The sequence below is a fragment of the Brachycentrus maculatus genome, unplaced genomic scaffold (genome assembly GCF_059751285.1).
Source record: "Brachycentrus maculatus isolate JH-2025_06_01 unplaced genomic scaffold, ASM5975128v1 h1tg000015l, whole genome shotgun sequence".
In the NCBI taxonomy this organism is placed as follows: Eukaryota; Metazoa; Arthropoda; class Insecta; order Trichoptera; family Brachycentridae; genus Brachycentrus; species Brachycentrus maculatus.
This window is the reverse complement of record NW_028280769.1, coordinates 324,925-342,398: the sequence shown is the minus strand read 5'-3', so window position 1 is coordinate 342,398 and position 17,474 is coordinate 324,925. Positions and strand designations below refer to the sequence as shown.

The following is a 17,474-nucleotide window of genomic DNA, read 5'->3' as shown; positions in this document are numbered from 1 at the left end:
GGTACTACCAGCGCAGTAGCCAAACTTGCTGATCACTATGCTACAAAGGCGGTCCATGTCTAGTATAAAGCTTATCTGTAAAATTAGTGGAAAAACAAGATAATGGTAAAAAATTATACATATAAACATAAAAACATATACCGTGGAATGGGGCTTCTTGAACTTTGATGTGTTACTTGAGCCCAGTACAAAAAAGAGATTTATATCTGTATTTGGTCTACAATAATGAACGTATCGTGACAATAAGTGTCACCTGTCAGGGAAACAATGAATCATGTCTATACATACATTATTGTAGACCAAATACAGATCTAAATATTTTTTTTGTACTGGGCTCAAGTAACACATCAAACTTTAAGTAGCCCCGTTCTACGGTACATTTGTGTTTGTTACTTTTTTGTAAAGTATTGCAATAAAAATAAACAAACAAATACTTCCATTATAAACTCACATAGATTCAGTATTATGTCATAAGTTATTTATAAATTGTTATTTTAAGTGACTTAATTATGAATTATTTTTCTAAACCACATGTTCAAAAATTTTGTCACTCGTTTATATTAAAGTTTAACTTTAATCTCTAGTTTACAAAAACCAATAAAAAACGTTTTATAATATTAGACTCAAAATACTCGTGTTGATCTGTAAAATAAAGTAACGACTATTTAGTTTATCAAGTCCTTCTCAAAACTGATGTAACGTTGTCGCCATCTTGGTTTTTCTCTGTCGCACACTGCTTTATCGGCGGAAAGCTTTTTTTACTAAAAAAATTAAAGTAATGTATTCCTTTTGATTAAATATTATTATTACAGATTTGTCCTATAAGGTGATCACAATTCACACTACCACCTCGTCCAGAATAACCTAAAAAATAACAGAATAACTGAAATTAGTACTTTTTTTTTCATAAATTGAATATTATGATTACATTGTTGGGTAATATATCCAAAATAAAACAAGGTTTGTTGGATTGAATTCTACATTTATTTATGTATATGTTAATACGTGACGATTTTCGTCTTCTTAGGACATTATCAAACACTCGAGTGTTATGTATATCGATCACTCCTTTCAAGAACGTCATAAATCAAAAAACTTGATTTTGCAGGAGAACGTTTTTAAAGTTTAAAAATATAATACAATGTATTAAAAATAATATCAAGCCACTAATTGAACTTATTGTCCGCCTCCGTGGTGTAATGGTCAGCGTGTTTAGCTACCGTGCTGGAGGTCCCGGGTTCGATTCCCAGGGAGGTGAAAATAAATATTAGTGATTTTACACTGTAATATTTATTTAATATTACCCTGGACTGCAACAGATCTTTTTAGGTGAAACCTGAAGGTTTTTTCTCCATTTGAAAAATATTTAGTATATTTAAAAAAATAATTAAACAATACATTTTTTTCAAAATGCAAAAACAACATTTTCTCCCCTGTAGCGGGTAAATATTAAGTTAAAAATATGCCGCTTTTTATTTATTTATTTATTTATTTTCTGGGCATTTCGAAAACATGCACAACTGAAAATTGATGATTTTTGATTTATGACGTTCTTGAAAGGAGTGAGCGAAATGTTAATACTTGACGCGTTTTGCCTTCTTAGGACATTATCAAACACCTAAGAAGACGAAACGCGTCACGTATTAACATATACATAAATAAATGTAGAATTCAATCCAACAAACCTTGTTTTATTTTGGATATATTACCCAACAGTTAAATATAGAATTCTACCAACTGTCTGCAGTTACAATAAATCATGATTACAGATTTGCCTTACAAGGTGATCACGATGCACATGACGGCCATCCCCACCACCTCGCCCAGAATAACCTCCCTGCACGAGTGCTCCGTCAACGCGGTCGGCAAGAATCCCTGCTCCCACATCTGCGTGCAGAGCGACTTCACTCGGAAGGCCTCCACCGGCGACTTGACCCGCCCCCCCCCGGCACACTCGTGCCTGTGCCCCGGCCCCCTGGTCCTGGGGAGAGATATGGCCACGTGCGAGAAGGTGGTGAGGTGCAGCGAGGACCAGTTCACGTGCGGGAAGAGCAATCTCTGCGTCAACAGAGACCGGAGATGCGACGGCAAGGTGGACTGCGTTTACGGCGAAGATGAAGAATCCTGCAAAGGTTGTAAATGATTTTTAACCGTTTTTTCATTAATTGATTTGGCAGTCACTTTGTGGTAAAATCTATCCATTTTTAATTAATGTTTTACTTAGTAAATACCACTATTTCAAATATTTAAACACACAACTCTATATTTGGTCATTAACTTCCTATACATTTTGCCTTTTTTAAAGTGGTATTTACTAAGTAAAACATTAATTAAAAATGGATAGATTTTTAACCGCCCTACCTTTGGGTTATTATCCAAAAAGTAGGTGAAAAATCATAGTTTTTTTTATTTATTTCTCAATAACAATACTTATTTACAATGTACCAGGCAATTTTTTAAACAATATGCCTATTTATGATCATTTGCAAGTCAGAGGTTCTCAACATAAGATTCTAGTGAATATTTTTACAAATATATTTTGTATTGAATGTATTATATCAATCAACATAATGTCAACATTTTCTGCGAACATTGCAAAAATAGGTAGCCAGTGATATTGACCTCAAAATGCTAAACGCGTCATATGACTTTTTCATATGCTTAGGGCGAGTAGGAGCCATTTGACATATCACAAACGTTTCTGTAGTTGCGGGTATGCTTTTTTGTACCTGAACTTTTTTGTACAGGGTACGGCTTGTTGCATTTGGACGTATTACGTACGTTTGTATGGATAGGGCAATAAAAAAACTAAAGAATTGGCTCTGGAGGATGTATCTGGCAACTCCTCAGAGAAGAAAACAGATGTAGAGGATTCACATGGCACCTCTGCACCAGAACAAATGAATACGGAGGATACACCTGCTACCTCCGCATCCGTAGTTACAGGGGACATTCAGTCACCTGTCCACTTGCTGCAACCGGAAGGTAAGAGGCACACCAGGCCCTATCAGGATACACCTGATACCTCCGCATCCGTAGTTACAGGGGACGTTCAGTCACCTGTCTACTTGCTGCCACCGGAAGGTAAGAGGCACACCAGGCCCTATCTAACGGGAGCAGCGAAACGACGACTAAACATTCTTCTTGCAGAGGACAGGAGCCGAGAAGAGGCACTGACTCTCTGCAGAAAGCCTGTTGTGTCCGCTTCGGAGGATCTTCCTAAGGAGAAGAGGGCTTGCAAAAGGCCCCGCTCCATGGAGGAGTCTACAAAGGCAAACAAAGTCATGAAGCAAGGCAATAACACAGGTCCCAGCTTCAGAGACATGACCTGCTCAATAAAAGTGGGCATTCAGGATTCCAAAAAGAACCTGAATGAAGAAGAGATGAGGCTGATTGCAGACTCAATCCTCAAAAAGGTGGATGAAATCTCGGGCAGTGGAAAGGGCCCAAGACTTCTAGGGACTCACTTAAGGGCAGCGGGGCTGGTCGTGATCTGTGGCGATGATCGCAGCAGATCATGGCTAGTCAGCTGCGTCGAGAGTCTGAAACCTTACGAGGGGGCATGCCTTCGAGCAATTGATGAGCGAGACATGCCCAAACCGATAATCGGAACAGCGTGGATTCCGGGTTCTCTTTTAGAGACAAGAATCCTGCTGAACCGATTAGATGTGCAAAACATGGGCCTAAACTGCCTAGGATGAAGAATCCTCCATAGGAGTATCCACGAGGGAAAGGGTCAAATGGTGACATTCACCTTTGACAAAGTCGCCCTCGATGGACTAGCAAAGATCTAGTTTAGACCCATCTTTGGGTTTGGGGCCATACACATACGTCTTAAGGCACAAACTGGCAAAGAGAGAACCCCAGGGATACAGGATGTGGGATCGGAACGACTTAGCTGCCCCGCCCAAGCTGAAGAGACCGAGACCCTGCCTGGACCAAGCGGAGGTGCTGCATCAGCCACCCCAACCCATGAAGGACCTGTGCCGGTAGGGACGGCAGCTCCCAAGAAAGGAACGCCGACCCTGCTTAGGCAGAAGCAGGTACAACCTTCATCTGAGGAAAATCAGAAGAAAGTGGTGCAACAGGAGTCCACGGAGAGATGAGAGGTGCTCAGCAACCCTCCCCCAGGACACTGCAGACTGAGGAAACACATGACAAAAATTGGACTACATGACTCCCCAGTATGCAGATTTTGTATGGAGAATAACAAAACACCAATCCACATTCTCTATAATTTTGATGCACTCGCTCGCAAGCGAAGTCACATCCTTGGAGGACCTCTACTGAACTCCGAGAAGGTGAAGCTCCTACCACCAAGACAAGTCATGAGCTACACGACTCATGTAGGTTAATCTAAATCTAAAGGAATAGTTCAGAATAACAGCTTTATTTACAATGCCACTCTATTTTGTAATTTCAGCTCAAACTGTGTGTAACAATGACGAATTTATATGCGACAATGGAGAGTGCATTTTGAAATCCCTTCGCTGCGATAAAAACAATGATTGCGCCGATAAATCTGATGAGAAGGAATGTGATGACTATGGTAAATTATTTTAAATAATTTCATTCCTTACAACTTATTTAAAAAATGTATATCTTGTTCTTTTTCCTAGCTCCATCCCAAATGATCGTCTTTGTATCCAAATTACGTGTTGTTTTGGGTCCTCCCAACGTTGACTGTCACTTGTGAGAATGTGTCCCTATTTTGGGCAGTCCGAAACAGTACCTCGAAGTTCTGTACTCCTGTCCACTCGTATATCTTATGGAGCCAGGAGATCTGCTTTTTTCCGACAATCCTTCAACCCTCGATCTTACCACTGATGATCAGTTTCAATACCTTGTACTTTTCTCCTCTGAGCACATGTCCCAAATAGGACACTTTCCGGGTATTGATATTTGATATAAGTTCCCTATTCACATTGGCTCTCTGGAGTACTCTTGCTTTGCTGACCGCGTCTGTCCAGAGTATCCGTAAAGTATTCTTTGATGCATCAGACCAATCACATTGAATGCGACAGGCGCCGAAGCGTAGTTGGGTAGACACTCGACTGCAAAACTGGCATTGCGGTTTCAATTCCCGCCAATTTTCAAAATAAATTCAAGAAAAATTTATTTTCAATTGGTCTGGGTGTTTGAGATGTATTTTCACATTTACCTATCTTATCCTTACTATCCTACCTGCAGACAAGCTTCTAAAAATAGAGGCTAACTAACTAACAAACTAACCATCACGCCGCTTCACCGCAGGGGTAGGCAGAGAGAATACAACGCAACACCACTCTGTCTTTGCAAACATTCTTCGCCTCTTTCACGTTCATGCATCTCCTCATACATACTCGCCGATTATAACGACTCCTAACCTGACCACTTTCAAGTATTTGGCATACCTGATCGTGCCATGTTTTTCTCGGTCTTCCTCTGCTGCTTTTTCCAATTACATTCGCCTCATAAATTTGTTTTACCGTTCTTTCCCTGCTCATTCGTTCTACATGTCCAAACCATCTCAACACACGCGTTATTCCTTTTAAAAAAAATCAACATCTCAAATTCGTATTTTAACATAATTGTGTTATAGTAAAAATTATATTTGTTCTTATGGCTAATAGATCCTCAGCAATGGTGTGAAGGGAACCAATTTGAATGTAAATCTGGAATATGCTTGGACGAATCTGCAAGATGCGATGGGGAGGCTGACTGCTTCGATGGAGATGATGAAGCCGGCTGTCCTGAGCATGTTTGCCAACCGCATGAGTTTAAGTAAGTGATTATAAAATAATAACTCTCATTTATAGCAGTAGAAGTCAAGAGATGAAGGTAACAGATGCGGCTCAAAGAATTGCTCATCAAAATCAACAAAAGTAGAACTGGGCAGGTCATGTGGCACATATCGCTCACTCCTTTCAAGAATGTCATAAACCAAAAATCGTAAATTTTCAGTTGTGCATGTTTTCGAAATGCCTAGAAAATGTACTATATCCCAGCAAAAGAGGTATATTTTCAACTAAATATTTACCCGCTACAGGGCAGAAAGTGTTGTTTTTACATTTTGAAGAAAAGGTATTGTTTAATTATTTTTTTTAATGTACTAAATATTTTTAAATGGAGAAAAAACATTCAGGTTTTACCTTAAAAGATCTGTTGCACAGTAAAAAGTTCAATAAGTGGTTTAATATTTATTTTTAATACATTGTATTATATTATTAGACTTTAAAAACATTCTCTTGAAATATTAAGTTTTTTTTATTTATGACGTTCTTGAAAGTAGTGAGCGATATGTCAGAGGATATATAAAAAGCGTGTACAATACATGTGTATTAAAAAACTATGCCATAATTTATACATCCGTGTTATACAGAACCGTGTTATACGAGGCCCAAGTGTATATAATTTTATTCTAATTTTATATAAGTAAGGACCTATGTTTCTTTTGCCATAACGTCTACGTATAAGATCATTTACTGTGCAAAATTACTAGCACCTTTAGACAATACTCATTGTGTGACATTTTCCATTTAAAGGCATCTTTTTCCCCAGATGTAAGTCATCTCAATGTGTGCCGCAGTGGTGGGTGTGTGACGGCCAAGTGGACTGTCACGATGGATCAGATGAACCCAACAAATGTGGTTTGTACCTTGTGCTTGCTTACTAACTGGTAGATTGCGTTCTTTGTACTGTGTTTACTTGCCATATCGTGCAGCTATGATAAAATTCCTAGTACAAATATCAGTGCTAATATGGCCTCTGGGTAGAGAACAAAAAATCGATGCTGGTTTACATGAACAGAAAATTTATTAATAAATGAACAGAAAATATAATTATTAAAAAAAAATCAAAATCAAGAAGTAAAATAATATTTTTATTGAATACGATTAAATGAAATTGGTTTTGTAGACCGGAATTCCGAAAATTTCCATTGCAGTTAATGTGATAATAAACTCAAAAGTGGTCTTATACAAGTGTTTTATTTTGTTATTGAAATCATCATGTTATTCCAAAAAGTTAATGCAAAATCGATAAATAATATGTTAGATCTTTATAGGCGAATTTATAGTGAACTTGGATTAAAATGTTTCAGAATACAACAAGGCGTGCGCTCCGGGCCTCTTCCACTGCAGATCCGGAGGGTGCATAGACTCCGGCCTCATGTGCAATGACGCCGACGACTGTGGAGATGGATCGGACGAACTTAACTGTATCACTCCAGAACAAAAATTAAAAGAGGTACCTACCTAAATATCATACAGTAAATCTACATTAAGCGGATTAATTGCGCGAGTGTTTTTGCCTAGAATTTTCACTCATGAATTACATGAAATTATAGTAACTTTAAACATAAAAAGTAAATCCACTCACGAGTAGGCATAGGCCATGAAACTTAAAAGTTGAAGCCTGAGTAAAAAGGGCCCAGAGCAGCCGTGTACATAGGATTTGAGAATAGGTGTCTGTGAAGAATTTTATGCATGTGGTAGTTTGACTTTGTGTGGAATGAAGAGAAGGCGTAGAAAACAGCAAATCTTGGTCACAACTGTTGTCACGAAAGGGCGATTCAGTTGGCTTGGCCATGTACTGCGCATTCCTCCCGAGAGCCACCATCAAGCTTGCCTTTTTTACAAAGCATCAGGTTTGCGCCGCCCAGGACGACCACTGCTGACAGTTTGGCGGTAGCTCTTGTCTGAACTTCGTAACGTGGACAAAACAGACTGTATATTAGGGACCGATTATATATTGTTATAAAAATTTTCAGATTACTGAGTGCAATAACATGGAATATGCTTGTGATTCCGATCCCAGTATCTGTCTACCTTTATCTGCCAAGTAAGTACTCAATTCCATTTTTCAAACTTCATCAAAATGAAGTAGATACCTACTCGACCAGTATAAAAATAGCTACTTCAAAGAACTTATCTCGTTTTTGCCTGGAATTTTACACTCAAGAATTGAAATTATAGTGACTTGAACATAAAGAGTAAACTCATTAGTATGCATGAAAAAGGTTTCAAAACTGAAGTCTTAGGGTCATGATAAGCGATGTTCCATAAACTGTAGCTAGAATCTCTTTACTGGACTAAAGGTAATTTGAAAAAAACCAGTAGAATCCTCTATGTAAAATATATGTAGAATTCTCACCAATTTTAAAATGAAATAAGTAAACACTTGTTTTTAACGTTTTGGACCATCTAATGATATTTAATTGTAGAATATTTTTTTAATACATTACTTTGTTATCTACTTCTTTAGCTAAAATGTCAACAACAACAAAAATAGAACGGTTTTAAGTGTCTTCCGCTGTCTACCAACATTATGTATAAGACGCTTTTAAGCATTTCCCGCAAACAATGTATTTCTATATTTTTTGGATTAGTTGATTAAACCAAATTAAAAAAAAGATTAATGTCTATAGATGCAATGGGGAAAGAGATTGCCCGAATGGTGAGGACGAGACCCAGTGCTCTCCCTGCCTCCCCTACGAGTGGCTGTGCGGGTCCGGCCTGGATGGGCACACGGGGCCCATAGACCCCCACAAGAACTACCTGTGCATACAGGACGCCTGGCGCTGTGACGGCACCAAGGACTGCACCGACGGGTCTGACGAGGACAAAGCCATGTGTGAAAAAATCAAAGGTACCTAAAAAATGAAAACAAAATAAATTATACTTTTGTTTGAAAGTACACGGCAACACTGAAAGACTGCCACCTGTTGAGTATTTAGTGATTTAGAATTTTTATTGCAAGTTAACACATTTCGTACTGGCTTTACCTTCATTCAAACCCTTATCTGTACCCCAATGGTGTATAGAGCACTGCATCATATAAACGCAGTGTTATCTTGATCGTTTACACATGAAGGAAAGATGATCAGCCCTGCGCTTCTTGTAACAGTCCAGGATGATATTAAATTAATAGGTGAGTCAAAATCACACATTTATTTTGACCCCCGTGGGAATCGAACCCGAGGCCTCCAATACGGTAGCCAAACACGCTGACCACTAAACTACGGGGTTTAAAGTGCATCTGACGTAAAAGTCAGAGCTACCCGTCCCACAGTTAAAATACCAGCCGGGCGCTTGGGTAGTAATACCCTTCCCGCACAAATTGTGTTAATTAAAACATGTGAACATCTCGATATATGATCTTCTTTCAGAACAACCAAATCAACAGACCTTTTTGGATCACGTTTTCCTGGAACTCAACAAGAAGAAGTGTGAAGGGAGCTACATGTGCGGCTCGGGACAGTGCGTCGAGTATAGACAAGTGTGCGATGGCTACCACAACTGTTTCGATGGCACTGATGAACACGGACTATGCGGTAAGATTATATAGCTGTTTGGTCAACTTTTATAGCTATTGGTTTCGGGAACAGCTATTTTTGGGGCGGCGTGTTGCCGCATTTTGTGATCACGCGTTGGTGATCGTATTTGTTAATGTAAGGGAGTAGTGCACAGAATGAAAACAAAATGATGTACTTACAGTTGGTTTAAATGGAAATAAATGCGATTTTATACTTAATACTGGAATCAAATAATGACAAATAATTTACGATATACGGAGTTAAAGAAGTAAAGTTAAGATCTAAATAAAACGTCTGTTCGCGTCAACGAGCCAAGCAGTTCTCGCGGCCTTTCAGCTCTCTCGCTTCAAAGTCGGGTCGCTCGGAAATCTTCGGTTTAGTTCGTATCGAAACGCCTCCATACTGTTTACGTCAGCGCGACAACTCAACAGTGTTACGACAATTACACATGAAAGTTTGTATAAAATGTGTTAAATTAATTTATTCTTCTTTACGTATCATTTGTGAGAATGTGTCCCTATTTTCGACAGTCCAAAACAGCTCCTCGAAATACAATAAACTAGAATAGAATAACAACTATGTAGTTTTTTCTACATCAATATTATTTGACTAGCAACCAGGTTTCGTCGTAACCGACATCATCAGACTAATGTGAGGCTGGACAAAATTCTATGTTATATACACAACAAGGCAGGGATTAAAAACCATGATGTATAATTTTTCTGACGTTATGGTAAAGGTTAAAAGTAATGGTCTAAATTTTGTCTAACCTCACACTAGTCTGATGATGTCGGTTAGGATGAAATCCAGTTGCTGGTTAAATAAAATTCACATGGAAAAAACTACATCTTTGTTATTTTATTCTATAAAATACAGTTCCACCAAGAAATGTCAGATATAGTAAACTTAAATCTAATACAATAAACTTTTTTATTTAATATCTCACATTTAAATTCTAGAGTAGTCAGATTACAATGACATTTTAAAACATGGTTTGTTCAGTCAGTAAAACATATAACTAGCCGATAAATAGTTTAATTGTGTTGTATCAGGAATACATATCGCTCACTACTTTCAAGAACGCCATAAATAAAAAAACTAGATTTTTCAAGAGTAGCGGGTAAATATTAAGTTAAAAATATGCCGCTTTTGCTGGGATATAGTACATTTTCTGGGCATTCAGAAAACATGCACAACTGAAAATTGACGATTTTTGATTTTTGATATCTTGAAAGGAGTGAGCGATATGGCGTTGGTAGTCCAAATACTGACATAATATGGAAATATTCGTTAAATAATCACCACGCTATCTGACCTGGTATTTTATGGGTCATTTTTTGGGGCGGTACACACTGAGAGGTCAATTAAGTTTTACTGTACTTATTCTAGACTCCTCATGCAAGCAGACCTTCTGCGACGAGATGTGCATCCCCAGCCCCCGGGGGGCCATCTGCGGCTGCAAGGACGGGCGCGTGCTGGCGGCCGACGGGCGCTCCTGCGCGGAGCCCCCGCCCCCCTGCCAGGGGGACCCCGCCCCCTGCGCGCAGCTCTGCCACTCCGCACACCGCTCGCACCACTGCTCCTGCTTCCCCGGCTACATGCTCAGGCAACTGGCTTACTTCATCTTTTGTAACATTACATTGGACCTGTCCTAACTCAACCTGCATAACCAACCTGATCAAGCTTTACTATCTTAAGTTAAACCACCATATGTTGAACAAGAAATCATGCAAGGAATGCCGCTCCCACCACTGCTCCTGCTTCTCCGGCTACATGCTCAGGCAACTGGCTTACTTCATCATTTGTAACATCTCAAGAAACCTTTCCTGACCTAACTCAACCTATATAACCAACCTGATCAAGCTTTATTATCTTAAGTTAAACCACCATATATTAAACAAGAAATCATGCAAGGTATACCGCTCCCAGCACTGCTCCTGCTTCCCCGGCTACATGCTCAGGCAACTGGCTTACTTCATCATTTGTAACATCTAAAGAAACCTTTCCTGACCTAACTCAACCCAGGATTTTGATGTTAATTTTCTAACCTGACCTAACCTAGTCATCTTATGTCAAGCCAGGATTTTGATGTTAATTTCTCGCAATTTCAGGGCAGACAAGAAATCATGCAAGGCAATTGGTGAGCCCTTGTCCATTGTGTTTGTAGCGGGAGGAGACTTGAAGCGAATGTACACACACAATATGTCGATGCGCCCCCTGCACCGAGAGAGCTCTCCGATGATTTCTGGATTGGATCTCCACACGGTCAAGCGATCGCTCTATTACTCCGTGGAGGGAATGGGACAAATCCATCACGTAGACATGACGAAACAAACTGAAGTGCTCGTCAGAGGTCTTGGGAAACCCACTCTCATCTCTTTGGACTGGATCACCGAGAACATCTACTATGTGGACAATGCAGACGCTAAAAATATTGTAGTTTGTCATATAGACAAGATGAAGTGTTCCATTCTGCTGACGTACAATGATTTTGTAAGTAATGGTGTATGTATAGCCTTTCATTCAATATAAGTTCTAACACCTTATAATCAGTGGTCCGTATTCCATACAGCCATAACTACTTAACCATCACACCACTTCTACTCAGGGGTAGGTAGAGAGAAGAGAATGCTACACCAATTTGTCTTTGGAAACAAACTTCGCCTTCTCTGCATTCATGCAGATAGGTGCCGTGGCGTAGTTGGGTAGACACTTGACTGTGAAACTGGCGTTGCGGATTTGATTCCCGCCAATTGCAAAATAAATTTAAGAAAGATTTATTTTCAATTGGTCTGGGTGCTTGTGATGTACTTTTTTAGGTACTTTCTCTATCCTTACTATCCTACCTGCAGCCAAGCCTCTAAAAATAGAGGTTTTGCGGGTTATTCCTTGAAAAAAAAAAATTAAATCCATCTCCTCATGCATATCCGCCAATTATTTTGAGTATTTGAAATACTTGATAATTCTAAATTTTGTTTTCTAAATCCTGTATTTTACTCTGCTTTTAGTTCCAACTACATTCGCCTCGTAAATTTGTTTTACTGTTTTTTCTTCTTTGATTCAATTCGTATGCCCAAACCATCTCAACACACCTTTTTAAATTTGATTGTTAATGATTATCTTTACCTTGTATTCATTCCTTATACTGTATCACCATATCAACATATATCATTTTGTCGCACTGAGAAGGATAACCACAAAGTGGACATACCCAGATTTGTAAACAAAGAGTTGGACACACTTGTATTGTAATTTCTTATATTGATATTGTTTTTTTCTTTTTCTAGATTACAGCTCTAAAAGTGGATCCAATTAACCGAGTGATGTTCTTTACTGTGACAAAATGGGGTTCATTCGACCAGTCCAAGTCTACAATATACAAAGCCTTTTTGGACGGTTCCCATGTGACTGAAATGGTCGGTACGGAACTCATTCACTGCACCGGCCTGGCCATAGACTACGAAAAGAAACTCCTCTACTTCTCGGACAAGGAGGCCAACAAGATAGAAACCATAAACTATGAGGCGACCCACCGGCGAGTGGTCCTAAAGGACAACACGTACATCGTCAAGCCTCTGCAGCTGGACATATTCGAGGACATGATATACTTCATGTCTGACGGCAATAAACGGATGACAAAGTGTACGATTTTCCCTGAGAAGAGTTGTCTGCCCTTTAGTTTGCATTCGTACGGGGCTCAGATGTTCAAGTTGGACCAAAGCAACAAGCAGAAAAATGGGACCGATGAATGCCTGAATTACGGTTGCACCAATGTTTGTGTGATGGCGCCATTGGGTCCCAAATGTTTATGCCCGAATGGAAACACTGTAGCTAAAAATGTTGCTTGTGACAGCAACAATCGAGTGAGTCAAATATCAAAAATAATTTCGGCATATAAATATATATATGGAAGTGAAGCATGGACTTAGCTAAGGAATGATGAAAGTAGACTGAATGAGAAGACCTCCAGGCATTGGTGACAAAGGTGTATAATGTGTGCATGGAAAGGGATTTGCTGATGAATGTCGGCAAATACTAAGTCACGGTTTTTGAAAGAGATGAATGTAGATCTGGGTGCAAAATAATAGTAACTGGGGAAATTACGGATCAAGTAAATAATTTCGTATATTTGGGAAGTATGTTTTCTAGGGATGGGAAGATTGATAAATATATAGAAAGGATAGTAAATACTGGGAACAGGGTGATTTGTGCCCAGAAATCAGTTAAGTATAGCGAATATAAACCTGTTAGTAAAAGCTAAGCTGGCAGTACACAACAGAGTCCTGATATCAACCCTAATGCATGGAGTTGGCAAAAGAAGGATAAAAGTAGACTGAATGCAATTGAAATGTAATCTCTCAGTGCTGCAAAACGATGTATGATCTCACTCAGTCGGCGCTTAAATGTAAGTTGGAGCGGTCAGCTCATCTATAACTCAGCTGGCGGCGAGTTGGTTTTTGCTGCGAGCTGCGTAATATAATTTCCGTACCAATATGAACTGGGGTCATTTGGTACCCCGCTTCGGATCAAGTAATTTTTAGATGATCAGTACCGAAAAGGTTAATTATAATAAATGTACCATTTGATGGAAAAAAAATCCCACTAAAAATGGGTTCATGTAGCTAAATGTTTAAGAATTGCGGAATTTGATTTACTTTTTTAAAATCAACTTTCTTATTTTTTCCAGGGTAAGAACCCTGAAATCACCAATTTAAAGATTCTCAATTCCACCACTTCTGCGGTAAAAAGTAACGCAGGAAGAAACGCTGCTCTTGTGATTGTCCTTTTCAGCATCGCATTCATCATGCTGGGTGCATTCTTTTTCATCAAGAAAAGAAAAGGAATTAAGAAAGGATTTTCCGGCACCAATTTCCAGTGAGTCAATTTCCCTGCTTTTTACCTAAATATAAAAGTATAATACCATATTGTGGTGCCTGCTTATTCTACATCAGGCAACACCGGAGTGTAAAATTATATTTAAAAAAATCAAAATTCATCCTTGTTCTTCTAGGGTGCATTTCCAAAATCCGACATTCTCTGGGATGAGTTCCCCATTTGCCACCTTGGGGAACATTGTAACTAAGCTGCCAATTATCAAAAGGTATGTATGGCAGAAGGTAGAATGTTTGAATCCTGGCATCAGTACGTTTTTAGAGATGATCGCAGAAAAGGTTGTATCGCAGTTTAAGTGATTTTTGTAACTTATTTCATTAATTGTGTTAATACTATTTTTTGACATGTCATTTGAGCGTGTCCAAATACTTGTTCACAAATCTGGATTGTCTCCAATTATAGGAGTTATTTTTATAGATGAAGAAGAATATGAATTTGTAGGCATTTACGGGGCCTACAACTGTTATTGGCTGGTTTAAGTGATCACTTTATACACGTGTAACATTCACCAATTCATGGGTAAAATCGGTGAATGTCACACGTGTTCTTAAGAGTCCTTTAAGGTGGTATGGACATGTGGAGCTAATGGATAGTGAGAGAATGACTATGAAAATATAGGTGGCGAATATGAGTGGGAAAAGAGAACGAGGACGGCCGAAGAAGACTTGGTACGATCAGATCAATCAGAACCTAAAATCTGGTGGTGTCAAAAGTCTGCATAATCAGAGGGCATGTTTGACTAGATGTATGGATGTGAATGAGGCGAGGAGTGTATATCAGGACAGAAGAGTGTGGAAGTCCATCCTTTCTGCCTACACCTGCGGGGAAACGGTGTGATGGTAGTAGTATAGTAGTAGTAAATTATGTATTCAATATTTTAGACCAGCCACCAATCCGAGTGAATTTGAAAATCCGATGAATCCCGGGGATTGGCCAAACAACTTGGATCCAAAAATTGTCCACATGAAACAAAAAGTAAGTTCATGTTTACAAAAAAAATATGCTTTAACGTGCAGGTCCAATTTTGTCACAAATGCAATATTCTTGCGTGAAATTTCAATGTTTAGAATGTAATCCTTCATCCCAAGTGACATTTCTGGGTACTTTGGTGTCTTATATAGTCACAAAGTATGTTTTCAGTGATCTGTGACCATATCAGCTACTAACCATAACCAGTAAAGTTACATGAGACATCTTCCTTATTTATTTACATATTAAATAAGGAAAAGTACTGATTATTTTGTTATTATTTTAGATTACTTTATTTGCTCATAATAAATCTGACAATACCTTGTTGATTATGAAATAAAATATATTTTCAATTCAATTTTTGATTTGTAAATACTACTTTTTCTTAAAATCCATTGTGACATGTGAAGCTAAGTTTATATTTTAGAGTTGTGCTCATGGGAGTTACCATTTAAAAGATAAAAGAAACAGCTTCAACATCCCAAGGGCACCACTCTAAAATTTATACTAAGCTTCACATACTATGTTTGAAAATGATGCAGAATGCATCGAAACATATCTAAATAGGTTTAATATAAAGTGATATTTAACAAGTAAAATTAATTAAACACTTGAATAATCCACTTTATCGAGTTTTATTTTTATTTACGACTAGTTTCGAAAACGACAATTGTTTTCATCTTTTGATACAAATTAAAACTAACGAATAAAAATATATTTAGGTGTATATATCGCTCACTCCTTTCAAGAACGTCATAAATCAAAAATCGACAATTTTTAGTTGTGCATGTTTTCCGAATGCCCAGAAAATGTACTATATCCCAGCAAAAGAGGCATATTTTCAACTTAATATTTACCCGCTACAGGGCAGAAAGATTTGTTTTTGCATTTTGAAGAAAAAGTATTGTTTAATTATTTTTTTAAATATACTTAATATTTTTCAAATGGAGAAAGAACTTTCAGGTTTTGCCTAAAAAGATCAGTTCCTCAGTAAAAAGTTCAATAAGTGGCTTGATATTTTTTTTAATACATTGTATTACATTTTTAAACTTTAAAAACGTTCTCCTGAAAAATCAAGTTTTTTGATTTATGACGTTCTTGAAAGGAGTGAGCGATATAGGTTAATAAATATAGGTAGGGGGGTTAAGGAACAACGTTTTTTGTAAAAGGAAACATTGATAATAATGGTGACGTATTTTGAAACAGTATATTATTAATTATTGTTTTATCTGAATTAAAATTTTTATGTATTTCTAAATTTTCTAAATTATTCATGACTTGACCTTTATTTGTAACAGAGTGTAATAATTTAAGTGTATGAGAGTCAAATGAGTGGTTAGTTTCCATTATATGATTTGCAAATTCCGAAAAATAATTACTTTTTAGTCCACGACGATGTTCTCTAATTCTAATTCTTAGACTTTTCGAAACTAGTCGTAAATAAAAATAAAACTCGATAAAGTGGATTATTCAAGTGTTTAATTTTAATAAAATAATCATGTCATTCCACAAAGTTAATGCCAAATCAATAAATAATATAAAAATGATATTATAATTGTTGACTGTCAAAGCAGTTAATGAAAATATATATACTTAGATTCCAGGTGCACAACTCCAAGTTCCCAATCTGTTGATTGACTCGGATTCCGATGTTGAGTCTGACAGAGATATTCACGAAGGGGACTATAAAGAAGAAACTAAGCTTTTAATATAATATTTTAAAAAATCAAGTGGAAAAAACATTTCTTCATGTTACATTCATTTAATCATCTTTATTATTTATAATAATATAATAATTGAATTTTTACATTATTTATATTTTCTGGTGCTTATGAACAATGTAGAATGATTTATTCTACTTTATACATATGTGTGATTAATATATAAAGTATTATTAGGTATAATTAATATGTAACTTTGTTTTAAAATCATTATAAATATTTTATTATAACTTAATTATAATGTCTACCGGTTTCGAAGCTAACCGCTTCTTTATCAAGACTAATTAATTATTAAGTATTAATTTATTGTATTAATATTAAGTATTAATTGATTAAGTATTAATCAGTCTTGATAAAGAAGCAGTTAGCTTCGAAACCGGTAGACATTATAATTAAGTTATAATAAAATATTTATGGTGAGTTTAAAACAAAGTTACATTTTAATTATAAAATGGAAAATTACAAAGTTAGTGCTTCAAATATAAATTTTAATCTTTAAAGGTAATTCATAATTCGATGGATTATTTATGAATACATCATAGTCGCATAGGAGAAAGTGACCATCTAACAAAACGTAAAATGTTCAGGAGGGCCAT

The 17,474-nt window shown here is 37.3% G+C and overlaps 1 protein-coding gene across 1 annotated transcript in view; it reads left to right on the top strand.

Annotated features, from left to right (window-relative positions):
- LOC148313313 (vitellogenin receptor Yl-like) overlaps positions 1-16,982 on the top strand; it is a 40,340-nt gene extending 23,358 nt beyond the window's left edge. Inside the window, exons 19-33 of the mRNA XM_088264532.1 lie at positions 1,770-2,132; positions 4,424-4,549; positions 5,613-5,763; positions 6,541-6,629; positions 7,082-7,227; positions 7,751-7,821; positions 8,408-8,628; positions 9,149-9,313; positions 10,685-10,901; positions 11,407-11,788; positions 12,583-13,158; positions 13,983-14,170; positions 14,307-14,396; positions 15,070-15,163; positions 16,755-16,982. Of these exons, the coding sequence (XP_088120658.1) occupies positions 1,770-2,132; positions 4,424-4,549; positions 5,613-5,763; positions 6,541-6,629; positions 7,082-7,227; positions 7,751-7,821; positions 8,408-8,628; positions 9,149-9,313; positions 10,685-10,901; positions 11,407-11,788; positions 12,583-13,158; positions 13,983-14,170; positions 14,307-14,396; positions 15,070-15,163; positions 16,755-16,871 (2,996 nt within the window). The 3' untranslated portion in view covers positions 16,872-16,982. The remainder of the gene's footprint in view (positions 1-1,769; positions 2,133-4,423; positions 4,550-5,612; positions 5,764-6,540; positions 6,630-7,081; positions 7,228-7,750; positions 7,822-8,407; positions 8,629-9,148; positions 9,314-10,684; positions 10,902-11,406; positions 11,789-12,582; positions 13,159-13,982; positions 14,171-14,306; positions 14,397-15,069; positions 15,164-16,754) is intronic.
- The last annotated feature ends 492 nt before the right edge of the window (positions 16,983-17,474 follow it).